Source organism: Salvelinus sp. IW2-2015, linkage group LG9 (assembly GCF_002910315.2).
Source record: "Salvelinus sp. IW2-2015 linkage group LG9, ASM291031v2, whole genome shotgun sequence".
Taxonomy (NCBI): Eukaryota; Metazoa; Chordata; class Actinopteri; order Salmoniformes; family Salmonidae; genus Salvelinus; species Salvelinus sp. IW2-2015.
Window position 1 is genome coordinate 10495660 of NC_036849.1, and position 26977 is coordinate 10522636.

Below are 26977 nucleotides of genomic sequence, written 5' to 3' on the forward strand. Positions count from 1 at the left end.
AATAGCGACCTAATTTTTGGATTGCAGCTCGACTCAAGTTAGTTGAGCGCCCTCCACTTCTTTCCATTATCAATATTAACTTACAGACACTGTAGTAAACTATAGCCTATTCATATTTATGTTAATTTACTTATTTCATAGAGCCCCACAGTGGAGGTGTCATAATACCCATAAAACCTAGCGGTCAAACAGAGAAATGTTTCCAATCGTTTTTCCACCATTCACTTTTCCCATTGGGTATTTTAGAAAGACTTATATTAAGGGCTGTGTTTTGTGTAGGCTAACCCTGGTGTGAAGTTTTGATAACCGTGTAACAAAACTCTTGGTAGAGTTGAAAATGCGATGGAAACACATTGAACGTTAGATTTGTATTCAGTACATGAAAATTTACACGAAAAATACATTTTGTGTACTCTATCTCATGCACTGAAGTCTGTTTGATGGAAACACACCACTGGTGGGAAAATAAAAAATGTCTTTATGCACATTTTTGTATATTCGCATGAAAATCTGTCTCCAACTGGAGGGAAACCTAGCTAGCATTAAATATTGTATCAGCAAACTCAGATTAGATATTGGGGAAACAAAAGCAGCAGCACTGAACTCCTACTGAGCACTATGAGTTATGGTTAACTCCATACAAATCCTTGACACCCACAACCTAATCCCTCCACAACATTTCTGGATGAGACTTATTTCCGGATACTTCCAGTTGATTTTACAGTAACCAGTAGAACACTTCAGTTACTTCATCCATGGTGAATATGGTAATGGGGCAAAGTCTATTTACCTTGACATCCGGGGAAGAATATCGTCTCCTGCCCATGGATTTTCATCAACTCCTGAATGGCCTGGTGGATTTTTTATTTATTTTTACATAATAGATGACAACACTTTTTATACAGTGAGCAGGATAGCAAGGTCCCGCTGTCTGCTGTCTCCATCGACTTCTATTATCTCTGGCCCAATGTGGCATGTTCTGTCAGATGTCCATCTCACCCGGAAGAAGTAATTGAGAGCGAAGACATTGAGGTAGCCCTTGTTCCCCATGTCCAGCAGCTTGAAGATGTACTGCAGCGCTGCAGGCTTCTTCCTGTTCTCCAGAGCCAGAACAAGTCCACGTGCGTCTTATAGTCCTGGGAGAGATACACACAGAGTCAAGACCAGATTTAGTATTAAATCAGGTCCTATGTTTCCCCTATATTTGTGGCGGCTGCTATATCGTTGCCACCACACCAAAAAATGTATACAAATAAATAATAATAATTTTAAAGGTAAGAGTGACAAGTTACACATCTTCCTCAGATCCTCATCATTGTCTGAGAAATCTCCAAGGTAACTAGCTAGCTAGCTTTTAATCCTGGAAGTGTAGCCAACCCTATTAATAGATGTACTGTATGTAATAGTTGTTAGCTAAAATACAGTAATGTTACGCTAGCAAAAACATTTTTGGAGTTAATATAGAATTGGCTATGATGTCATTGAGATCAAGACATAAAATTAAACTGTCCTCAATTTTGAGATGAGTTTCAAAGGAAGAGAACATAATTTCATTTTCATGAATTTGAGTAGAATGTCCTTTAAAAAAGTTAGCGGAAGTGACCTTCTCACAGTAGTTTAACAAAAAAAAACTCCCAAGGGAAGACCCCATGCAGATAAGGTTTTTACAATTTCTCCGTCGTAGGTGAGGCACTCCCGGTACACGCAGTCCAGAAAGACGCTGGTCAGAGTGCCAGTGCCGTAGCGAGACAGCTCCTCCTTACTGAGCATGCCGCTGTGGTCCTTGTCCAGATTCAGGTATTGACCTGCAAGAGGAAACAGATGATCGACCATCTTACCAAGACAGAACAAAGACATCTAGAGTACCTTTTTTTATTTTAACATTCAGGTATTACCGGCTTCAGATTAGTCCGATGTCTATTAGGCAAAATGTTGAAATCAAATAGCTGCTGCTTACAATAAACTCGAAGAGCAGAGGGTGCAGAGAACCAGTTGGATTCCTGGCTCTTCTTGGAAAGCTCCTCATCTCTTAGCTTAAGTAGATCATCCAAAAAAACTGCAGGCCAAGATGTTTTGAATCTTTCCCCTGGAAATTAACATAAATAAATGGAGCAAGATGTTTGTTTGTAAGAGTGGGCACAGGCAAACAAGTTGTAGGCATGATCAATCATCGGAATCTTACAGATAGGAATTCAAAACCTCAGCGTCTCTTATACATGTATAAGTCTGCACATTTGACTAGTGTTTCTGGTTAGTTATCTAACCAATCCGTAAAGAATCCAGGAAGAAGAAGAACTTGCGGACAGCGGTGCAGACATAGAAGGAATAGAAGGACGTCTCCAGGCCATCCAGCTGAGGGAGTGTTAGCACAAAACAGGGCCTCCCGGGTGGCGCAGTGGTCTTAGACCAGGTTGCTAGCTGTGCCACCAGAGACTCTGGGTTCGAGCCCTAGCTCTGTCGCAGCCGGCCGCGACCGGAAGGTCCATGGGGCGACGCACAATTGGCCTAGCATCGTCCGGGTTAGGGAGGGTCTGGCCGGTAGGGATATCCTTGTCTCATCACGCACTAGCGACTCCTGTGGCGGGCCGGGCGCAGTGCGCGCTGACCAGGTCGCTAGGTGTACGGTGTTTCCTCCGACACATTGGTGCGCCTGGCTTCCAGGTTGGATGCGCGCTGTGTTAAGAAGCAGTGCGGCTTGTTTGGGTTGTTTCTCGGAGGACGCATGGCTCTCGACCTTCGTCTCTCCCGAGCCCGTACGGGAGTTGTAGCAATGAGACAAGACAGTAACTACTAACAATTGGATACCACGAAATTGGGGAGAATTAGGGGATCAAATTTGAAAAAATTTAATAAAAAGTGGTGGCTCCAAAATGACTAATATGCAGAGTACTCACTTGCACTTTACTCCTGCTTTGTCTCCAAACTTCAGAAAACAGTCATAGCTTATAATTGCCTCTTCTCCTGTCATGGGTGACACTTGGTCCAGCAGAAACCAAAGGATCTATATAACAGAAAGAAGATTTAGGTCAAATAATTAGGTTTGATTACTTGAATAGACTTATGCACTTTTCTGGTGCTTGTAAAGCTTTCTATTTTAATAAACATGTGTTTGATTCTGCCAGATGTTAGTCTCACCTGTAACTCCTCATTTGTTCAGAAGCTCCAGGCTCTTCCTCTGCAGAAAGATGGCTCTGGACTCCTCTCGCAGTTTCTGTCGGAGAACTTCATCCTCTGCAGGAAGCTATATGGGTCACAAAGATAAAAGACTTCATTAAACATGACACACGTCAATAATATCATAATTATTGTAGGCTATAAAGCTGTTAAAAATTGTTGATTAGTTAAAATGTTTAGTTAGAATGTTAGATTGTCAGAAAATGCAATTGCTTGCCCTGTAGTAGAAGCGTGGAATGTTCTTGTAGTTCTCTGTGCTGCTTCCTCCCCTCCACTCTGTGTAGTATTTAGTGAAGAGTATTGTCTCGTCTACTTTCTTCTCCTCAGTCCTCTCATGTGAACAGAAATTGATAAGTCAACGTAACATGTTGTCACAATAAGGCTGTGTGAAGGTTCAATCATTGAAATACGTGGGTAGATGGCTAGTGTGGCTAACGGTAGATAGTTATCTAGCTGGATAGCTACTTCTTACTCAAAAATAAAGAAGTAACGTTAACTAGCTATTCAGGTTTCTATTAAATTTGCCTAGCTAGATACTTAAATAAACACAACCAATATATGGATGCAGCAAACCATTCATGGAGGATGCCAATCTTCTTTTCAAAACCTCTTTCCACACTAACTTATCGTTTGACATTTTACTTCTGTTTATTCGTAATAACAGGAAAAGTAGCTAACCAAAGTTATGATAACTTCTAACTCCAGCGTCTCTAAAATTTCTAAACAATCGTAGCTCGCTTGGGATTGGTCGGCTATCGACGTGACCTCTGAACTGCAATGTCACATGATTGTGACGTCATAAAATGCGACTTTCTGATCACAGGCATGCCTTCTTCTGCAGGTGAATACTCCGTAAAGTGTTATTTAGCTACATTTATTTAGCCAAATTATCATCCAAAACAAGTGCATGTAGATATTGGGCCTCCTGACTCCTTATCGAAATAATAAAACCGCCAAGCTGGTTGTTTGTTTATAGGCAATGTCAATTAAAGTCTCTAGCTAGCTAATTAGTTTGAACCTCATTTCTTAGTGTCCCTGACTTCACTTGACTGTTTTTTGTTTTCAACACAGACATGAGACAGCACATCTGACAGTGTACAGTAGTAGTATATTGTTACTAACTATGAGCTCCCTCCTGAAAACAAGAATATGTCTGAAATACATTAGCCCACTGTTTAATCCAAGCACTGCTGGCTTTACTCCCCTGAATAATGTGATTAGCAAGCTATCAGTTAGTTCCAGACTTTTATGCACTAAAGGAGGGAGTAGACATGCAGGTAACAACAGGAAAGACGACAGACAGAGGGAATTCAATATCAGAGAGAGGCTCTCTTTTCCCAAGTCAGTGTTTGCTGCTGGGACAGCCAAGAGAACTGCTGAATACCAAAAGAAGAGGGCTGAGGAGGAACCAAACTTCCCCAGAAAGAACAAGAGAGTGGAACCCCCAGACCACCCTCTCACTGCCTCAGAGTGGAAGAGCCTAAAATTGACTTCACCGAATCCTGATCGCTTTGACGTCCGGATGATGTCATCAATGCTGGCTGATGGGACAGACATTAACGTTGCCAAGTCCCTGCTGGCCTATGTTGCCATGGATACCGGTACGCTGTCTTACGAGCTGCTACTGCGGTACCTCACCCTGTGTGTCGGCAGCGGCCACCACTCTGAGGTGTTTGACATGTATGATATCATGAGGAGCCGGTTCAGGACATTAGACACTGGAGCCTCCAGCCTGTTCATAAAGGGCTTCAGCAGGACAGAACGCTGGAAGGAGGCGCTGACCATCCTGGAGAACATCAAGAGGGCCATCACGCCATCACCGCGTAACTACGGCGATACCATCGCTGGGGCGGTGCTGCATGGTGACGCTGACACTGCCTGGGCCCTGTATGCTGAGCTGATGGAGAAGGGCCTCATTCCCAACCAGGAGACATGGCAGGCCCTGTTCCAGTGTGGTCTCTCTCATCAGGGCCACGAGGACGGGCTGCAGTCCATCCTGCTCCATATGAGGGACAACCAAATCTATCCCGAGGAAACTCTGGCTAAAGATATCAAAGCTTGGTTTGAGAGGTAAGTCCTGAATATAGGTTACTAAACAGGCCTACAATCACACAATGTTATTGGGACAAAGCACGGGCTGTGCCTATTTTGGTTTGATTATGATATCTTCTCCTGCCAGTCTTCCAGAACAGAAGTGGATTGGCAGCTGGTCCCCCGTAGACCCCAGGTAACAACATAAACTTTATTTTCATTTTATTCATTAAACCATTAGACCTAATGAATTTAGAGTTTGAATCAGCACTTCATACACTACTTCTTCTACTTCTATTCGAAATCCAGATGGCTGGAAAATGTAAATTCTTTATTAACCTCTGACCCTGTTACCTTTGCCTTTTTAACCAGGGGAGTGTGTCGGAGCTGCCAGGCAGAGCTGGAGTCCATCCAGCTGAGTCGGGAGGAGTACGCCCAGCTCAAAGACAGGGTGATGGGGGATGTGATCCAAGGCAGAGACATCTTCAATAAGACCACTCCAGAGGTTTGGGAACCTCTTTTTCTTAGTTTGTCTCCCTCTTGTCCTCTGTCTCTGCATTGATAGTGTCCACACACATTATGCAAATTGTCTACACTACAGATCAGCTTTATGTAATTGGTCAGCCAATCCTTTTGAGTACAGTTGGTTGTAATATAAACGCAACATGCAACAATTTCAAAGATTTTACTGAGTTACGGTTCATATAAGGAAATCAGTCAATTGAAATAAATGAATTTGGCCGTAATATATGGATTTGACTGGGAATACAGATATGCATCTGTTGGTCACAGCTACCTTAAAAAAAAGGTAAGGGTGTGGATCAGAAAACCAGTCAGTATCTGGTGTGACCTCCATTTGCCTCATGCAGTGCGACATATCTCCTTCACATAGAGTTGATCAGGCTTTTGATTGTGGCCTGTGGAATGTTGTCCCACCTCTCCTCAATGGCTGTGCGAAGCTATTGAGCCGTGCATTATCATGCTAAACATGAGGTGATGGCTGCGAATGAATGGCATGACAATGGGCCTCAGAATCGCGTCACGGTATCTCTGAATTCAAATTGCCATCGATAAAATGCAATTGTGTCCGTTGTCCGTAGTTCATATCTGCCCATACCATAACCCCACCACCACCATGGACACTCTGTTGACACAACTTTGACATCAGCAAACCGCTTGCCCACACGATGCCATACACACGGTCTGCGGTTGTGAAGCCAGTTGGACATACTGCCAAATTCTCTAAAATGATGTTGGAGGCAGCTTATGGTAGAGAAATTAACAATCAGTTATCTGACAACAGCTCAGGTGGACATTCCTGCAGTCAGCATGCCAATTTCACGCTCCCTCAAAACTTGAGACATATGTGGCATTGTGTTGTGTGACAAAACTGCACATTTTAGAGTGGCCTTTTATTGTCCCCAGCACAAGATACACCTGTGTAATGATCGTGCCATTTAATGAGCTTCTTGATATGCCACACTTGCAGTGGTGTAAAGTATTTAAGTAAAAATACTTTAAAGTACTACTTAAGTAGTTTTCTGGGGTATCTGTATTTGACTTTACTATTCATATTTTTGACTACTTTTACTTCACTACATTCCCAAACAAAACGATGTACTTTTTACGCCATACATTTTCCCTGACACCCAAAAGTACTTGTTACATTTTGAATGCTTAGCAGCACAGGAAAATGGTGAAATTCACGCACTTATCAAGAGAACATCCCTGGTCATCCATACTGCCTCTGATCTGGAGGACTCATTAAACACAAATGCTTTGTTTGTAAATGATGTCCGACTGTTGGAGTGTGCCCCGTCTATCCATACATTTTAAAAACTAGAAAATTGTGCCGTCTGGTTTGCTTAATTTAAGGAATTTGAAATGATTTACACTTGTACGTTTACTTTAGTATATTTTTGCAAATGCATTTACTTCTGATATTTAAGTATATTTAAAACCAGATACTTTTAGACTTTTACTCCAGTAGTATTTTACTGGGTGACTTTTTCACTTTTACTTGAGTCATTTTCTATTAAGGTATCTTTACTTTTACTCAAGTATGACAATTTGGTACTTTTTCCACCACTGCACACTTGTCAGGTGGATGGATTATCTTGGCAAATAAGAAATGCTCAATAACAGGGATGTTAGAGATAAATAAGTGAGATGTGAGATAAATGTGAGATAAATAAGCTTTTTGTGCTTATGGAACATTTCTGGGATCTTTTATTTAATCTCATGAAACATGGGACCAACACTTGACATGTTGCGTTTATATTTTTGTTCAGCGTGTAGTTCGACAGCAGAAAATAGTTGAGTACAATGGCCACTAGATAGTGCTAGTGTCATATCAAAACAAATCTGCACATGTGAATTCAACGACAAGCACTGCAGATTTCTCCACATGCACATATTGAGAATTGCACAAGAAATGTGAAAAACCTATGGCAAAGTTTTATTTTGGATTGAACTATTCCTTTGGTACTGGATGTTTTGGGGCTACATTTTTTAAATATTGGTCAAACTTTTCAGCCATTAAATGCAGTGTTTCATGATTCAGTGTTGTTCAGGGCTGATCTTGCTTTACTCTTAGGGTTTGCTGTTGTTTAGGGGTTTATCTCCTGAATTAAACAAGATATTTTGCTGCACGAGGGCCAGTTGTATGAGCTTGGGGGTCTACTGATCAAAATAGCAAGTCGTCCTTCAAGGGATCAGGCCTGTTCCACAATTAGATGAGATGATGGGGATTTCCAGTTGCAGAACATGTATCTCCCCGTCTCTCTCTCTGCATCTGCACTGAGCCCGCTTTTAGAGTCAGTCAGCACAGCCACACATTTCAAACATTGGTAAAGGCTGGTCAATATGTAAGTGACAAAATACATTTGAACCTTTACTGGCGAAGACCCGTTTCACCTCATTGTAAGGCTATTTGATGATAGCTGCTTGTAGGCTCTTCTCAGGTCAAAATAAGTGTACTGTAACTAGCTTACCTCAATTTGTCATTGTCCTATATGTGGTCATTTATGTTTAAAGTTAAGACTTTCTGGAACGTGGACGTGCCTTCTGTTTCCTGCTATGATGATCACAGGCCGTGTTAGGAGTGTCAACAGTTTGGCCCACATTAGAATATAGTTGAATAGCCCTGTCATAGCCCTTCTAAGGATAGCCGTTCCACTCCCTATTTAATCTTGTTCTTGTGACTGACAGGGTTTGAACCAGGGCTCTTGCATGTCACAAGACTTTGTTAGTAGAGCTGGGACAATAAACCGAAAATGATCGACACCGTCCATATCTTTCACTTATTGCAGGCATTTTGCTGATATCGTTCATTACGGTAAGTAGCCTATACCATAGAAATGTAAAGTTTGAAATTAAATAAGTTTGCTGATATGGCTGATTGTTAATGGGACAATTGATGGCCACAACCATCAAACTAGTTGTAGTAGTTTAAAGGATAATAACAAACAAAACAATTGCACATTGTTATAAACATATCGTTCTATTTATCGTTATCGCATCAATTCAGGCAGTTGATCACAATATGGATTTATACCCATATTACCCTGCTCTATGTGTTAGCCCACTTAGCTAAAGCCTATAGGGATCCGTTCATGAGTTTAATGTAAAGGATGACACATTGCTTGCTTAACGAGTACCGCATCCCCCTGATTCAGCTCATACTGAGACTCGAACACAGGACCTCTGCCTTGCAAACATACTTGACCGCCCTCCTGAAGTGTTGCAACCCACCAAGGTATTTAAAAAGGCCTTCTTCAATTGCACAAGGGTCGAAGCTTCAGGCTTATGATTGTGTTTCACAGATCCCTATCTGCTACGTTCACCCCCTAAACTCACTCCACAGCGACCCCAGTTGTTGAACCAGCGCATCTGTAGATCCAAGTCCAGTGGCACCATTGTAAAGGACATCACGTTGACTGCTTAGCGAGTACTGCTTCCCCCTGATTCAGCTCATATGGAGAGGCCTTCTTAAATTGCGCAGACTGAGGAGTGAGTTTCACAGATCCCAATCTGCTACACTAATACAAGTATTCAAGATCCAGCAAGGTTACTCATCAAAAGAGCGTGGTTTGGTGATCCATGCTTATGTGATGAGAACCTTGCCTGAGACCTGAAGACGTGTTAGTTTGACATGTGTTAGTTTGTGTTAGACGTGTACGTTTTAAGTCTCCGGCAAGGGTAGTCATTATAAGGTTAACATGTTTCTGACTGTGTTAGCCTATTGAGCTAAAGCTTAGGCATTGGTCCTGTGGCTTGGATGGGTCTCTTCAAGGAGTAGGTCAAAAGGGGTTGAAGTGTAACACAGGTGGATCAGTGACCATGTTTGTGTGATGAGTAACTTGTCTGAGACCTGAAAAGTTGCATTGTCTGGCACACAGGATATCTGGGTTAGAAAGCGCATCAGTCAAGCTAATTCCGGTCTCAGGCAAGGTTGCTCATCACATGCATGGAACACCAAACCACCTCTGTTGCACTCTCATTGAATGGGGTGCAGAGATCCTTCTGCTTCTGTTTGCCACAGAAAGTGTTGTTGTTGTGCAGTACTTTTAGACTTTTCCTCAAGTAATATTTTACTGCTTGACTCACTTCTACTTGAGTCATTTTTTATTGAGGTATCTTTACTTTTGCTCAAGTATGACAATTGGGTACCTTTTCCACCACTGAGAACTACTGTGTTAAATCTGTTTTGGCTTAAAGGGATAGTTTGGGATTTTGGCAATGTGGCCCTGTATCTACTTTCCCAGAGTCAGATAAACTTGTGGATGAATGTTTTGTGTCTGTCGAGTAGGAAGGAAGTTAGAGGTAGTTTCACAAGCCAATGCTAACTAGTGTTAGCGCAATGGGAACTATCCTTTATAGATACTGTAGCATGGGAAATATAATTTTTGTACAGATGTACAAAGCATTAGGAACACCTTCCTAATATTGAGTTGCACCCCTTTTTGCCCTCAGAACAGATTTACTTTGTCAGGGCATGGACTCTACAAGGTGTCAAGTGTTCCACAGGGATGCTATCCCATGTTGACTCCAATACTTCCCACAGTTGTGTCAAGTTGGCTGGATGTCCTTTGGATAGTGGACCATTCTTGATGCACACAGGAAACTGTTGAGTGTGAAAAACCCAGCAGTGCCTGGCACCTACTACCATACCCCGTTCAAAGACACTTAAAAGTTTTGTCTTGTCCATTCACCGTCGGAATGGCACACATACACAATCCATGTCTCAATTGTCTCAAGGCTTAACAATCCTTCTTTAACCTGTCTCCCCCTTCATCTACACTGATTGAAGTGGATTTAACAAGTGACATCAATCAGGGATCATATATTATCTGGATTCACCTGGTCAGTACGTCATGGAAAGAGCAGGTGTTCCTAATGTTTTGTATACTCAGTGTATATTGTATAATAAAGTGATATGCTATTTCATGGCAGTTTATTTGGGAAATGCAATTTCCTTTGATTACTCAATTGCATGTCAGGATGAACTGTAATACATTGTTAAGTCCCTGTTCTGAGCTGTAATCCCTCTTTGTTGCTTTAGGTAACACTAGTCTTGTTTATATCTGGGCATAGCTTGGACATTTTCTGGCCCGCTGCAGTCATATAAGCTGCACAAAAGAGTTTCACATTTCAACCCTCAACAGGCTCTCACATGAGTGACCCTGGAAAGTCCCTGTGTGTGTGTGTGTGTGCGTGTGTGTGCTTGCGCAGACTCTAACCCCCCATGGTTACATGAGTGAGTAGTTTATGATGTGAAACCAGTGTGAGGCACTGAAAAATAACGCCCTCAGTCCTGGGGCAGGAGCTTAGCTCCTATGCAGCATTGGTGTTTTCTTTGCAAGGTTCAACTTCATTGTAAAGTCTATCACATGAAAGAGTGCAAGAAAAATGCATATAGAACAAATTGAAAAGCAACGGTACCATTTTTTATCAAATCATTTTGTCTATGATTCACAGATTAAAATGAGAACCCATTCGTTATGGTTTGTCTGCGGTGCAGCACTGCTTTATATTAGCCTATTTCTCGCTCTGTCCCAGTTAATACTTTCAGAGGTGAATTCCTAGAATAAGCATAACATAGTCTTGCACTGAGAAGTAAGATATTATTGTTGCTCTGTAACTAACCAGGATATAAGGGGCAACATTTTGCAGCAGGTTGACAGGGAACACCCTGGCTTGCAGGGTTTTAGAATATAGACCCAGCCATAGAACATAACATAACAACCTGTTCCTCGCGCTTTAGACTAGAGGGAGATGACAGACCGGTGGAACAGCCACATGTATTTTTATCTACAATTTTTGTTTTGGGAGGTTGGATTGAATACAGTTATGTGGAATGTCACTGTATAGCCTAATGCTATTAAGATATCAAAGCAAATGTTATTTGTCACGTGCTAAATACAACGGGTATAGAATTTACCATGAAATGATTGCTTGGATGAGGTATTTCAGATAGATACAGTGCATTCGGAAGTATTCAGACCCCTTCCCCTTTTCCACATTTTGTTACGTTACAACCTTATTCTAAAATTGATTAAATATCGTTTTTCCTCATCAATCTACACACAATACCACATAATGACAAAGCGAAAACAGGTTTTTAAAACAGTGCATGTCAGAGCAAAAACCAAGCCATGAGATCGAAGGAATTGTCCTTAGAGCTCCGAGACAGGTTTGTGTTGAGGAACAGATCTGGGGAAGGGTACCAAAACATTTCTGCAGCATTGAAGGTCCCCAAGAACCTTCCAAAAGGACAATCATCTCTGCAGCACTCCACCAATCAGGCCTTTTTGATAGAGTGGCCAGCCTGAAGCCTCTCCTCAGTAAAAGGAACATGACAGCCTGCTTGGAGTTTGCCAAAAGGCACCTAAAGGACTCTCAGACCATGAAAAACAAGATTCTCTGGTCTGATGAAACCAAGATTGAACTCTTTAGCCTGAATGCCAAGAGTCATGTCTGGAGGAAACCTGGCACCATCCCTACGGTAAAGCATGGTGGTGGCAGCATCATGCTTTGGGGATGTTTTTCAGCGGCAGGGACTGGGAGACTAGTCTGGATCGAGGGAAAGATGAACGGAGCAAAGTACTGAGAGATCCTTGATGAAAACCTGGTCAGGACCTCAGACTGGGGTCGAAGGTTCACCTTCCAACAGGACAACGACCCTAAGCCCATAGCCAAGACAACGCAGGAGTGGCTTCGGGACAAGTCTCTGAATGTCCTTGAGTGGCCCAGCCATTGCCGGAACCTGATCGAACATCTCTGGAGAGACCTGAAAATAGCTGTTGGGTGACGTTCCCCATCCCAACCGGCCAGAGCTTGAGAGGATCTGCAGAGAAGAATGGGAGGAACTCCACAAATACCGTGGCAAGATTGTAGCGTCATACCCAAGAAGACTCAAGGCTGTAATCGCTCCAGAGGTGCTTCAACGAAGTACTGAGTAAAGGGTCTGAATACATATGTTAATGTAGTTTTTTTGTAGTTGGAAAAAGTCAAGGGGTCTGAATACTTTCCGAATGCACTGTATATACATGAAGCAGGGTAAAGTGACATTATCTGGATATATAATAGTAAGAGTAAAATGAAGAACAGAGTAGCAGCAACATATAGTGTAAGAGTGTATGTTTGTGTGTTTGTTTTGTGTCGGTTTGTGTTTGTGTGCTTATGTAGTGTATGTGATTGTGTTTTGTGTGAAAGTGTCAATGTAGTGTGTGTATATAGTGTGTATATATAGTCTTGTGAGTTTGCATAGAGACAGTAGGTTCCGGGCAGATAGTCCGGGTAACCATTTGATTAACTATTTAGCAGTCTTATGGCGTGGGGGTAGAAGCTGACCACATTTAAAATACCCAAATGCGGGACAACAGGATGATTTTGCTGGACAGTGTAGTCTGTCTGTGTGACCCCCCTCAACCTTTTTTTTCTAAATTAGTAGTGTTTGAATTTGTTGATTAAATGTGGAACATGATTGTTTGGTTGTGGGACACGGGACCAAGGACCAAAATGTAAGACTGTCCTGCACAATCTGGGACATGTGGTCACCCTACTGTGCAGGTGTGAGTGGGCCATGTTAAGTCCTTAATGATGTGGAAGGCAAGGAACGTGAAGCTCACGACCTGCTCCACTACAGCCTGATCGATGTGGATGGGGGCGTGCTCTCCCCTCTTTCTCCTGTAGTCCTCGATCAGCTCCTTGGTCTTACTTGCGTTGAGGGAGAGGTTGGTGTCCTGGCACAACAATGCTATGTCTCTGACCTCCCTGTAGGCTGTCTCATTGCCGTCGGTGATCAGGCCGACCACCGTTGTGTTGCCAGCAAATTTGATGATGTTGTAGTCGTGCGTGGCCACACTGTCTTGGGTGGATAGGGAGTACAGGAGTGGACTAAGCACACACCCCTGAGGGCCCCCCATGTTGAGAGTCAGCGTGGCAGAGGTGTTGTTGCCTACCTTCACCACCTTGGGCCAGCCCGTTAGGAAGTCCATGACCCAGTTGCAGAGGAAGGTGTTCAGTCCCAAGGTCCCCAACTTGGCGATGAGCTTGGAGGGGACTATGGTGTTGAACGCTGAGCTGTAGTCTGAACAACATTCTCACATAGTTTTTTCCCCTCTTGTCCAGATGGGAGAGGGCAGTGTGAATTGACATTTTGCGTCATCTGTCAATCTATTGGGGCGGTATGCGAATTGGGCTGGGTCCATGGTGTCTGGGATGATGGTGTTGATGTGTGTCATGACCAGCCTTTCAAAGCACTTCATAATTACAGATGTGAGTGCCAGGATGATTACAGTATTTTAGGCAGGTTACCTTGGAGTTCTTGGGAACTGGGACAATGGTGATCAGTTTGAAGCATGTTGAGATTACAGACTAGGACAAGGAGAGATTGAAATTGTCTGTGAAGTCGCAGTACTGAGGCGCCACTACAGCCTGGGGTTCGATCCCGTGACCGAGAGCCCCATAGGGCGGCGCACAATTGGCCCAGCATCGTCCGGGTTAGGGGAGGGTTTGGCTCATCGAGCTCTAGCGACTTGAACTAGTACTTGTCCTCTTGCTCAGTTGTGCACCAGGGCCTCTTTCTATTCTGGTTAGAGCCCGTTTGCGCTGTTCTGTGAAGGGAGTAGTACACAGCATTGTATGAGATCTTCAGTTTCTTGGCCATTTCTCGCATGGAATAGCCTTAATTTCTCAGAACAAGAATAAACTGATGAGTTTCAGAAGAAAGGTCTTTGTTTCTGGCCATTTTGAGCCTGTAATTGAACCCACAAATGCTGATGCTCTAGATACTCATTTAGTCTAAAGAATGACAGTTTTATTGCTTCTTTAAAATCAGCACAACAGTTTTCAGCTGTGCTAACATAATTGCAAAAGGGTTTTCTAATGATCAATTAGCCTTTTAAAATGATAAACTTGGATTAGCTAACACAATGTGCCATTGGAACACAGGAGTGATGGTTGCTGATAATGGGCCTCTGTACGCCTATGTAGATATTCCATAAAAAATCTGCCGTTTCCAGCTAGAATATTCATTTACAACATCAACAATGTCCACACTGTATTTCTGATCAATTTGATGTTATTTTAATATACAAAAAATTAGCTTTCTTTCAAAAACAAGGACATTTCTAAGTGACCCCAAACTTTTGAACGGTAATGTAGGCTCCTTGGTGATTTAGACATTTTATTGGTTCCAGACAGTATTGCAGATACGCAGTTGATAAAATTGTTTCTCAGCATTGTCTCCTTTTTCCATGTGGAAAACTCAGTTATGCAAGAACAATGAAGAAGAGCCATCAAATGTAAAATCATCTCTCCCTACCAGGGAGAAACTCTGGAGAGATGCAAAGGTGCATCCTATCAAGTGTAACTGGGTGGGTGCCATGCTGTGCTCAGCTAAACCCATTCCCTCCACAATGGAACTAGAGTGGAGATCCATTGTCTCTGACTCCATCAAAAATGACATCTAGGCACAAGTCACGTGGCCCTACAACCTCTGGGATTTCCCAGTTCTTCCAGTCCCATTGTGTACCTCAACTCGCCATGACAACTGCTAGTGCTGCAGGGGAGCAGATAGCAACACAACAAGCTGTGTTAATAAGGTAGAGGTGAAGTAAAGGGGAAAGTAAGCTCGTCCCCAGGCTATTAGTTAACAAGATGTATGTGAATGTACAGGGCCTGAATGTTTCTTCAATACTTAATGTCCTTTAGTTGCAGAACTCGTTCTCCCTTCTGCACCACAGAGGGATTCCCCAAATATTATTCCTCTTTCTGTCCCATACAGATGTCTCATTGCGATGCTGTTGCTTACAAAGCTTTAGCTAAATTTGCTACAGTTTTTTTTTCTTTTTTTTTCTCAGGTGTATACAGTACTTTACGGTTGTTCTGGTGGACTTTTAGGTTTGTATTGGGGGTGTTAGGGGATTTTTCAGGCTCTTTGCTAGCAGAGACAAAGAAGTGAAAGTACTGGCCTGTTCCATGGGCTACAGTATTGTATAATGGACACTTATACCACATTATTTGTTGGTTTGTAGGCTGTAGTTGGTCTGTCTTGTTGCATTCTCAGGGAACATGGTGAATATATTGGCATCTATATGTGATGAAATTAATAAAAATATATATGTCGCAATCCATTTTTCCCCATTTTTTTCATCACATATAGATGCTAATATATACACCATGTTTCCTGAGAACGCAAACAAGACTGACCATGTATGTCGCAATCGAGAAAAAAGTATTTACCAAACTCATAACGTTCATGTGTCAGTGGATCTCTATTTCCTATGTACTAAGCAGCAGTGACAGCAACATGAGACCTATGCATACATGCAGTGTAGAATGTACATGATAGACAGACAGACAGGTGGAGGTGTGGCCTGGGTTGGCATGTGGCCTATCCATAAATTCTGCACTGTACTGTGTACTGCCAGATTTATATCTGTAGCCAGTCCAGGTTCCCATTGAAACGGAAACAATGAAAGAAAAACAAGAGCGAGAGGGAAGTCCTGGCTGTCGAGTTAAGTAAATATTGACCATGCCATGTTTGATTTAGCTTGCCCTGCTACTGAAGTTCATCCTTGTTATGTACAGACCAGCATGCATCCTGAGCTGGTGCTCAAGACTTTCGAGTATTTCTTTGTGAATAAGTATGTGAATTTCCCACCCCCTCATAGATCACCTGATAGCTGTGAGACATTTCATTTAAAAAATATTAAATATAATATGGACTTGGCATGCACAAACATTTCAAATGGAAGCATAAAACATTCAACCACATAAACCGGAAGCTTGGGTAACCAAGTGTTTCTCCCTCTCCTAGGAGCTGGAGAGCTTCAAGAACTTTGTCAAGCGGAAGCCGGCCTTTGACGTGGTCATAGATGGACTCAACGTGGCCAACATTGGCATCAAAGGGAACCAGTCGCAGACGGTGAGTTCTCTGCGAATGTAAGTCCAGAATACATCATTGTCATGCCTATTTTCGCAAGCAACAGACCTGCCAAACTCACTGGAACAACAATCACAGTGTATGAAATGTTCTGAGTTGGCACCATTGATCTGACATGTAAGGATGTGGTGTTGATTAGTGATGGGGGGGACGATAGTTACATTTTGGGATAATATTTGATGTAATTTTTTTACCCCCAATTTTGTGGTATCCAATTGTCTGATTGCTGAAACATGACCCAACCAAGCCGCACTGCTTCTTGACACAATGCCCGCTTAACCCGGAAGCCAGCCACACCAATGTGTCGGAGGAAACACTGTAAACCTGGCGACCGTGTCAGCGTGCATGCGCCTGGCCCGCCACAGGAGTCGCTAGAGCGCGGTGGGACAAGGACATCTCTGCCGGTCAAACCCCTCCCCCCTCCCGGACGACGCTGGGCCAATTGTGTGCCGCCCCATGGGTTTCCCGGTTGTGGCCTGCTGCGACAGAGCCTGGACTCAAACCAGGATCTCTAGTGGCACAGCCAGCAACTGCGATGCAGTGCCTTAGACCACTGCACCACTCGAGAGGACGACGGGGATATTATTTTTGACGATATATTGTACTGTTCTGACAATATCGCAGTATCATTTTTGCGGAAGTTGGCTGTATCTGCACCAAAACTCCAGTATTTTTCCTTCATAGCTTATTCTCCATCTTCTTTTTAAATAGGGAGCCAATTCGTTTTCAGCACTTTTATTTTATTGACTGATCAACATTCCGTTTATCGTGGCTCTCTATTGTCCCTCTGCAGCAGACATATGGTGAGCAATATGTTTAGAACATCAAATCACAATAAAATCACTGTCCCGAATCACTATATATATATATGAAAAAAAGGAACCGTCCCTTTTTCAGGACATTATCTTTCAAAGATAATTCGTAAAAATCCAAATAACTTCACAGATCTTCATTGTGAAGGGTTTAAACACCGTTTCCCGTGCTTGTTCAGTGAACCATAAACAATTAATGAACATGCACCTGTGGAACAGTCATCAAGACACTAACAGCTTACAGACGGTAGGCAATTAAGGTCACAGTTATGGAAACTAAGGACACTAAAGAGGCCTTTCTACTGACTCTGAAAAACACCAAAAGAAAGATGCCCAGGGTCCCTGCTCATCTGCGTGAACGTGCCTTAGGCATGCTGCAAGGAGGCATGAGGACTGCAGATGTGGCCAGGGCAATAAATTGCCATGTCCATACTATACTCTGAGACGCCTAAGACAGCGCTACAGGGAGACAGGACGGACAGCTGATCGTCCTCGCAGTGGCAGACCACATGTAACAACACCTGCACAGGATCGGTACATCCGAACATCACACCTGCAGGACAGGTACTGGATGGCAACAACATCTGCCCAAGTTACATCAGGAACGCACAATCCCTCCATCAGTGCTCAGACTGTCCGCAATAGGCTGAGAGAGGCTGGACTGAGGGCTTGTAGGCCTGTTGTAAGGCAGGTCCTCACCAGACATCACCGGCAACAACGTCGCCTATGGGCACAAACCCACCGTCGCTGGACCAGACAGGACTGGCAAAAAGTGCTCTTCACTGACGAGTCGCGGTTTTGTCTCACCAGGGGTGAAGGTCGGATTTGCGTTTATCATCGAAGGAATGAGCGTTACACCGAGGCCTGTACTCTGGAGCGGGATCAATTTGGAGGTAAAGGGTTCGTCATGGTCTGGGGCGGTGTGTCACAGCATCATCGGACTGAGCTTGTTGTCATTGTAGGCAATCTCAACGCTGTGTGTTACAGGGAACATCCTTCTCCCTCATGTGGTACCCTTCTTGCAGGCTCATCCTGACATGACCCTCCAGCATGACAATGCCACCAGCCATACTGCTCGTTCTGTGTGTGATTTCCTGCAAGACAGGAATGTCAGTGTTCTGCCATGGCCAGCGAAGAGCCCGGATCTCAATCCCATTGAGCACATCTGGGACTTGTTGGATCGAAGGGTGAGGGCTAGGGCCATTCCCCCCCCCCAGAACTTGCAGGTGCCTTGGTAGAAGAGTGGGGTAACATCTCACAGCAAGAACTGGCAAATCTGGTGCAGTCCATGAGGAGATGCACTGCAATACTTAATGCAGCTGGTGGCCACACCAGATACTGACTGTTACTTATGATTTTGACCCCCCCCCCCTTGTTCAGGGACACATTATTCAATTTATGTTAGTCACATGTCTGTGGAACTTGTTCAGTTTATGTTTCAGTTGTTGAATCTTATGTTCATACAAATATTTACACATGTTAAATTTGCTGAAAATGAACGCAGTTGACAGTGAGAGGACGTTTCTTTTTTTGCTGAGTTTATATAGCATTGTGTGAATCACAAATCATATCGTATCGGCACGTAAGTAACGTGATAATATCGTGAGGTCACTGGCAATTCCCAGCACTACAAGTGATGTGGCTTCTGCATTGCAATTAGACTGCAACCTATCTACAGTAGCTATTAGAATCTAATGCACATGCACAGCTGGTGTTACCACTTCCATTTCAGTGTGTTTAGGTTCATACTGACTCACTGTTAGTCTCACTCAGTCTTCCACACTAACCAAACCACAGTTAGCGTCAATCAAAAGCAATATCCCAATGCAGGGGATGTTTCCTAAATCTGAACTTTTTTACTACTTGAGTGGTCGGGCATCAGTCATCATCACGAAAGCAAATACTCTCGAACATCTCAGACTTGGGTTGAATCGGTGGGAGAAAATTACTTTTTCCCCCACTGATGACTAAGGCTCGAATCACTGTCAATATTACGAATTCCTAGTAATGGAATATAAAGGGTGCCTATCTTGTATTTGTAACTCAGTACAATTAAGTAATTCTGGACAGGATGTACGGTATGTCTGCTCCCTCTCTCCGGTTGCTACTAGGGGATGATATAGTGCACAGCACAGCCACGCCAGCATGTATAGACCCCTCGGAAAGAGCCAAATACAAATATCCGTCTTGAATTCCAATGAAGTGAATAAGTTGTAATGCCAGTCCACATAAGTTACCCATGTGCTTCCCCCACTTGAGACACAGAGGAGATGGCATTGTCACAGCTGCATGGTGCTGTGGGAGGCTGTTAACAAATGACAACACTTTTTCATGTGGGAAAGATGGGTATATTTTTAGTGCTGTGTATATTTATTTAACCATGGGCTCATAGCCGAAGAAACGCACACAGTATTATATCTGTGCTCTGTAAGCAGAACCCTCAGTCACCACAGAGTCTGGCCAGCAGTCTGCCATGCATACACAAACACACACACAGTGTGAATAATCCCTCCACCTCCCCACAGCTGTTTAGCATCTCGTTTCTCTGACAGGTGAGCTAAGCATTAGTGAGGAGCAGGGGGGACTGTGGCCTCAGGGCACTGACTGCATAGAGTAGATATGAAAAACCTGCTCCCAGCTTTCAAATACAGCAGTTCTGTATTTGTATAAATGCAGCACAAGTAGCTTTGTTTCAGCACACCTACAGACCCTGATGCCTTATTGAGGGGATTTATCTTCCATTGTAATATGACTAAAATCAGTATTTGTGTATTTGTGGTGCTGACTTCTGTCCTAGTTATCAGCTAAAGGTCACATCTCCCCAACCCACTCGTCTGCATTCTCAACCACATCAGACAGACATACATGTCTGAGTTTTTGCATGTGTGTGAAACTATGACTCTACCAACAGATATTTGCACTTAGTTATTATACTGAACAAAAATATAAATGCAACATGCAACAATTTCAAAGATTTTACAGTATTTCACATGACTGGGAATACAGATATGCATCATTGGCCACAGATACCTTTAAAAAAAAAGGAAAGGGCTGTCCGGGATGACCAAGCAGACAACGAGAGACAACTTATTAGGGTGCAAACAATATAAGGGTCAGTAACGGTGTGTGGGTAAATTCACTGGGGAAACCAGAAAAAAAAGCCATATTATAACATATATGTTGTGATAATTGCGTTGTTTGCTCTATAACCTGATAATTCATATGCCTAAAGGCAGACAGTAAGAAGACAGTGGCAGAATAAATTCAACCATACCTTTATTTTATCACAAAACCGGATAGCAACCTCTGTCTGGTTTAGTCTTCAAAAGCATATTGCATGTAACAGACCGTTACATGACCTACAGCATGGTCAAGCAAGTTAATGTTTCCGACATTTTCGGGCCACAAAACAACTATTGATTTAGAACCACAGAGAGTTACCGCAAGTCTCAAAGAAAACAGGAGCTGCCTCCACTATTCCAGCACCATTTCAACATCATCAAATCACCTCTGCTTAGTCTAATACAGTGACAACTAAAAGATACCAAAACAATTTAGCCCAATCAACGTAAGCTGAATATGATGTGGCTGCCCATGGTTCTGATTTCTGTGTGTGTGCGTGCTCGTTTGTGCAAAAATAAAAATATTTTACCGTTGACGAAACGGACTATCACTCTGTCATTAGGTACACGCTTTTATTTTTTGTTATCCTAGGCTACCTGGCTAAAATGCTTGCTCGCTAGCCTAACTTACATTCATGGGCAACGTTAGCTAGTTAACATTAGCCTTCTACATACATATGTTACAGTGCATATTGAACTTCCATCCTCTCAGGCCAGGGGCACAACAATGTATGAATTAGTGGTTGGATCAGAATCACCGTTATAATCATTGGCCAGTATGGAGAATGGGGTGAACAGAGAGTTGGCATTTCCCAACGCCCCGCCTGAACCCTATTTTAAGCCTGGGATTCCGTTTGGGCCTCCTTTACCAGAACACCGCGGCATCCATGCTGCAGACATGAGGCTGTTAAAGCCCATTTATGTTTGATCCAAAAATGTGGTCGGAGGCCGTGTGGATGGTGTGACGCAATAGCGGAGCCTCCGAAGGCACGCAGAGGCCAAATCGAGCTCTGTACGGCATCGCTGTGCGCCTCTTAAATGTTGTAACAATGTGGAAAGCTTCGTATAGCTCCGCATGACATGATTGGTTGACGGTAGGCGAGTGTGGGAGGTCCTGTATAAACACAAACTCACTTCCTTGACAACAGTTCTGCACTGCTCAGCGAAGCGCACAAAGTATGAATGCCCTGACTTCTGCAGAGGCCATATCACCGTAAACGCGGCACGATAAATACAAACGTCAGATTGACCATGTAACGCCGTTAAGACTGCTGGGACACGGAGGTAAAACTAGACATTACATTGAACTGTGACTATTTGCTTGAGAATGGTTAAATGATAAAGTTAGAGAATTGAGTTAAATTATACCAATGACTGTTACCACGTAAACTATGGAGCATGAACTCAACATATAAACAATGATAGCAAATGTCAAACAGTATTTCTGCAATGAAGTTATGTATGGGATATAAGAAACAAGCTATGTGTCACGTCATCATTTATATATTATTTGTATCGCCATATACAGTATATAGTGCAAACTGAGTACATAAAATGAAAGGAATATTTGTTAGGCAGGGGTTTTTACTGTGTGGCTCGTGGTGCGGCTGTCACAGGTGCATGGATCAGAAACCTGTCAATATCTGGTGTGACCACCATTTGCCTCATGCAGCACAACACATCTCCTTTGCATGGAGTTGATCGGGCTGTGGCCTGTGGAATGTTGTCCCACTCCTTTTCCTGAGCAAGGCAGTTAACCCACTGTTCCCCAGGCGCCGAAGACGTGGATGTCGTTAAAGGCAGACCCCGCACCTCTCTGATTCAGAGGGGTTGTGTTAAATGCGGAAGACACATTTCATTTGAAGGCATTCAGTTGTACAACTGACTAGGTATCACCCTTTCCCTTTTAATGGCTGTACGATGTTGCTGGATAATGTCGGGAACTGGAACACGCTGTCGTACACGTCGATCAAGAGCATCCCATATGCAGGCCATGGAAGAACTGAGACATTTTCAGCTTCCAGGAATTGTGTACAGATCCTTGCGACATGTGACTGTGCATTATCATGCTGAAACATGAGGTGATGGCGGCAGATGAATGGCACGACAATGGGCCTCAGGATCTTATCGTGGTATCTTTGAATTCAAATTGACATCGATAAAATGCAATTGTGTTCGTTATCCGTAGCTTATGCCTTCCCATACCATAACCCCACTGCCACCATGGGACACTCTGTTCATAACGTTGAAGGCAGCAAACCACTCACCCATATGACGCCATATACAGCGCCTTCGGAAAGTATTCAGACACCTTGACTTTTTCCACATTTTCTTACATTACAGCCTTATTCTAAAATTGATTAAATTGTTTTTGTCCCTCATCAATCTACACACAATATTCCATAATGACAAAGCAATAAGTGTTAAGAAATGTTAGCAAATGTATTTAAAATATCACGTTTACTTAAGTATTCAGACCAACGTAAGTATTCAGACCGTTTACTCAGTACTTTGTTGAAGCACCTTTGGCAGTGATTACAGCCTCGAGTCTTCTTGGGTATGACACTACAAGCTTGGCACACACAGTTGGGGAGTTTCTCCCCTTCTCTGCAGATCCTCTCAAGCTCTGTCAGGTTGGATGGGGAGCATTGCTGCACATCTATTTTCAGGTCTCTCCAGAGATGTTCGATCGTGTTCAAGTCCGGGATCTGGCTGGGCCACTCAAGTACATTCAGAGACTTGTCCCGAAGCCACTCCTGTTCTGTCTTCGCTGTGTGCTTAGGGTCATTGTTCTTTTTGGAAGGTGAACCTTGCCCCAGTCTGAGGTCCTGAGCGCTCTGTAGCAGGTTTTCATCAAGGATCTCTGTTCTTTGCTCCGTTCATCTTTGCCTCAATCCTGACAAGTCTCCCAGTCCCTGCCACTGAAAAACATCCCCACATTATGATGCTGCCACCACCATGCTTCACTGTAGGGATGTTGCCAGGTTTCAGGCCATCTTGGTTTCATCAGTCCAGAGAAACTTGTTTCTCATGGTCTGAGAGTCTTTTGGTGCCTTTTGCCAAACTCCAAGCGGGTTGTCATGTGCCTTTTACTGAGGAGTGGCTTCCGTCTGGCCACTCTACCATAAAGGCTTGATTGGTGGAGTGCTGCAGAGATGGTTGTCCTTCTGGAAGGTTCTCCCATCTCCACAGAGGAATTCTAGAGCTCTGTCAGAGTGACAATCAGGTTCTTGGTCACCTCCCTGACCAAGGCCTTTCTCCCCCAATTGCTCAGTTTGGCTGTGCGGCCAGCTCTATGAAGAGTCTTGCTGGTTCCAAACTTCTTCCATTTAAGAATGATGAAGGCCACTGTGTTCTTGGGAACCTTCAATGTTGCAGTAATGTTTTGGTACCCTTCCCCAGATCTGTGCCTCGACACAATCCTGTCTCGGAGCCCTACGGACATTTCCTTCAACCTCATGGCTTGGTTTTTGCTCTGACACACTGTCAACTGTGGGACCTTATATAGACAGGTGTGTGCCTTTTCATGTCCTATCAATTGAATTTACCACAGATGGACTCAAATTAAGTTGTAGAAACATCCTCAAGGATGATCAATGGAAACAGGATGCACCTGGGCTATTTTTCAAGTGTTATCGCAAAGGGTCTGAATACTTATGTAAATAAGGTATTTCTATATTTTAGTTTTAATACATTTTCAAAAATGTCTAAACCTGTTTTCAATTTGTCATTATGGAGTATTGTGTGTAGATTGATGAGGGGGAAAAATCTAATTAATCCATTTTAGAAAAAGGCTGTAACGTAACAAAATGTGGATAAAGTCAAGGCATCTGAATACTTTCCGAATGCACTGTATGTGATGATGACTAATTGTGTTGGTGTTTCTATGCAGCTCCTGGAGGTGGTGTCGGAGCTTGAGCGCCAGGGCCTGGTCATCCTGGTCCTGGGGAGGAAGCACATGCAGCGGCCCTCACGCAGCTGGGACAGACATGACATGAGCTTGGTCCAGCAGAAGGCCCACTGCTTCTTCACTGACAACATGTGAGTTCAGCCCTATGTGTCTTGCAAACCATAGCTTTCTGGTAGATCATTCATATCCATATTATAAGAGTACAGGTCACTCTTGCAAAAGAGACTTTATCTCATTGAGAATAACTAAAGGCTGAAAGAAAAAATATGTTTTTGTGCAATACATTGGCTAAAGTAACCAATGTGGATTCTTTGGGTTTGTTTGGATGTTGACACCTCTGGTTGTTTGTCAGTTCTGAGGATGACCCTTTCCTGCTGTATGCCACACTGCACTCTGGGAACCACTGCAACTTTGTTAGCCGGGACCTGATGAGGGACCACAAGGCCTGCCTGCCAGACGGTGCCACCCGACGCCTCTTCTTCAAGTGGCAGAGAGGCCACCAGCTGGTGCTGAGCAGCTACACCCCAGGAAAGAGAGTACCATTCCAGGTGAGAGTAACAGGGAGATAGAGCTTGCTTATTTATTACACATCAATGCATAGTATAGTATCTGTTGTCTACATGAGGACCTAAAAGGCACATTGATAAACAAATAAATATGACGTGTATGTTTATTACAATTCTTGTATTCTGTACATTTTTTCCAGCGGATATTAAGTTATGACACCATTGTCCAGACAAATGGAGGCTCCTGGCACATCCCCTATGATGAGAATGGGGCAGAGAGATGCACTTATGAAGTTCCACAGAAGTGGCTGTGTCTTACCAAGGCAAAATAAGGACCCACTTAGAACTGTTTGATCTTCACAAACCTGTCAATACAGTGTTCGTTAATGAAACTATAGCATGTGGAAAAGAATAAAAGACTGAAAAAAAAGTTTTGTACTTTTCTTGTAGTCCTAGAATATCTTTTTCAAAATGCATTCAGTAAACCAAGAGGTGTCTAAAACAACGTTTGTTGGATTGACCCAGACATCCAACTACTGTTCCTAAACCAATTCCGGGATCATTATCTTGCATGTTTTTTCCTCAGTAGTTCTGTTTTCAGTTTGCAACTTTTATACACATTTACTTGTTTACCAACACAATGTCCCGAGGGTCGAGTGCAGGATTTGAACGACATATTACCATCTTCTCTGGAGAGCAGACTCAAAGTCGGTTAGTATGGGATAGTTCTGAAGAAATTAAAATACCAACTTGCCCAGTCATTATTGTAGCCAAACTATAGTAGGTAGCTAACGTTAATGATATCTAACCTAGCCATAGCTAACGTTATCTAACCTGGCCATAGCTAACGTTAGCTCAGTTGTAAAATATTAAAGCTAACAAACTGCTTTATAATGTCAGTGAATGGATAAAGTATGTTAATATTGTCAGATTTCTAACAGCTAGTTTATTGATTATGTTTGCAAACTACAGCAGTTAGGCAATTAACTAAGTTGGCTAGTTAACCAGTTAACCTAGCTAACGTTGCAAGCTGATCAAATTCATATCTGCCACTATTCATGCTGAGTTTGAAACAGTTACTATAGTAAGCTAACTTTTAGAACTAGCTTTTCCTGTCAAGTTATTTGACAGAAGTAGACCGTTACACCATTGCCATAGGAGGCTAACTTAGTAGCAACTAGCTGTCCAGTAATGAGTTGTCATTCTTTGAGTGTCTTGGCACATGCGTTCATGGTCTGAGCTCGTCAATGTGGTGAATAGCCTTCATCATGACATGCAGTGACAGCTTTGAAGCTGTTAATCTCTCACCTTGACAAAAGTCTGGAGTGATGCATCATTTTCCCCTGTTCTGTTTAGTTTTTGCGACTGCACTTGAAGAAACTTTCAAAGTTCTTGAAATGTTCCGTATTGACTGGCCTTCATGTCTTAAAGTAATGATGGACTGTCGTCCAGGCAAAGGGTGGCTACTTTGAAAAAAGTAAATTATAAAATATATTTTGATTTGTTTGAGCACGTCTGGGGACCTGTTGGATCGGAGGGTGAGGGCTAGGGCCATTCCCCCCACAAATGTCTGGGAACTTGCAGGTGCCTTCCCCCCCCCCCCCCCTAACATCTCACAGCAAGAACTGGCAAATCTGGTGCAGTCCATGAGGAGGAGATGCACTGCAGCACTTAATGCAGCTGGTGGCCACACCAGATACTGACTGTTACTTTTGATTTTGACCCCCCCTTTGTTCAGTGACACATTATTCAATTGCTGTTAGTCACATGTCTGGAACTTGTTCAGTTTATGTCTCAGCTGTTGAATCTTATGTTCATACACATGTTAAGTTTGCTGAAAATAAACGCAGTTGACAGTGAGAAGACGTTTCTTTTTTTGCTGAGTTTATATATATATATATATATAGATATATATATATATCTTTGCAGGATCCTGACAGAGACTGAAATTGATGTCCGCCTTGTTTCCC

General features: G+C 43.1%; 1 protein-coding gene and 1 pseudogene across 1 annotated transcript; one reads left to right on the top strand and one right to left on the bottom strand.

Annotated features, from left to right (window-relative positions):
• Window positions 1–353: 353 nt before the first annotated feature.
• Window positions 354–3529, bottom strand: LOC111968990 (serine/threonine-protein phosphatase 2A regulatory subunit B'' subunit gamma-like; annotated as a pseudogene).
• Window positions 3530–3955: 426 nt separating this feature from the next.
• LOC111968551 (protein only RNase P catalytic subunit) lies at window positions 3956–25454 on the top strand. Its single transcript, XM_023994209.2, has 7 exons — window positions 3956–5244; window positions 5354–5401; window positions 5578–5710; window positions 16532–16639; window positions 24484–24632; window positions 24854–25049; window positions 25208–25454. Exons 1-7 carry the CDS (start codon window positions 4298–4300, stop codon window positions 25337–25339), a joined length of 1713 nt encoding a protein of 570 aa, XP_023849977.1. The 5' UTR covers window positions 3956–4297; the 3' UTR covers window positions 25340–25454.
• The last annotated feature ends 1523 nt before the right edge of the window (window positions 25455–26977 follow it).

Coding starts and splice junctions, on each gene's coding strand:
- LOC111968551 (XM_023994209.2), top strand. CDS start 4,298: ATGAGCTCCCTCCTGAAAACAAGAATATGTCTGAAATACATTAGCCCA. Junction 5,402..5,577: donor TGGTCCCCCGTAGACCCCAG/GTAACAACATAA, acceptor CTTTTTAACCAG/GGGAGTGTGTCGGAGCTGCC. Junction 5,711..16,531: donor TCAATAAGACCACTCCAGAG/GTTTGGGAACCT, acceptor TCCCTCTCCTAG/GAGCTGGAGAGCTTCAAGAA.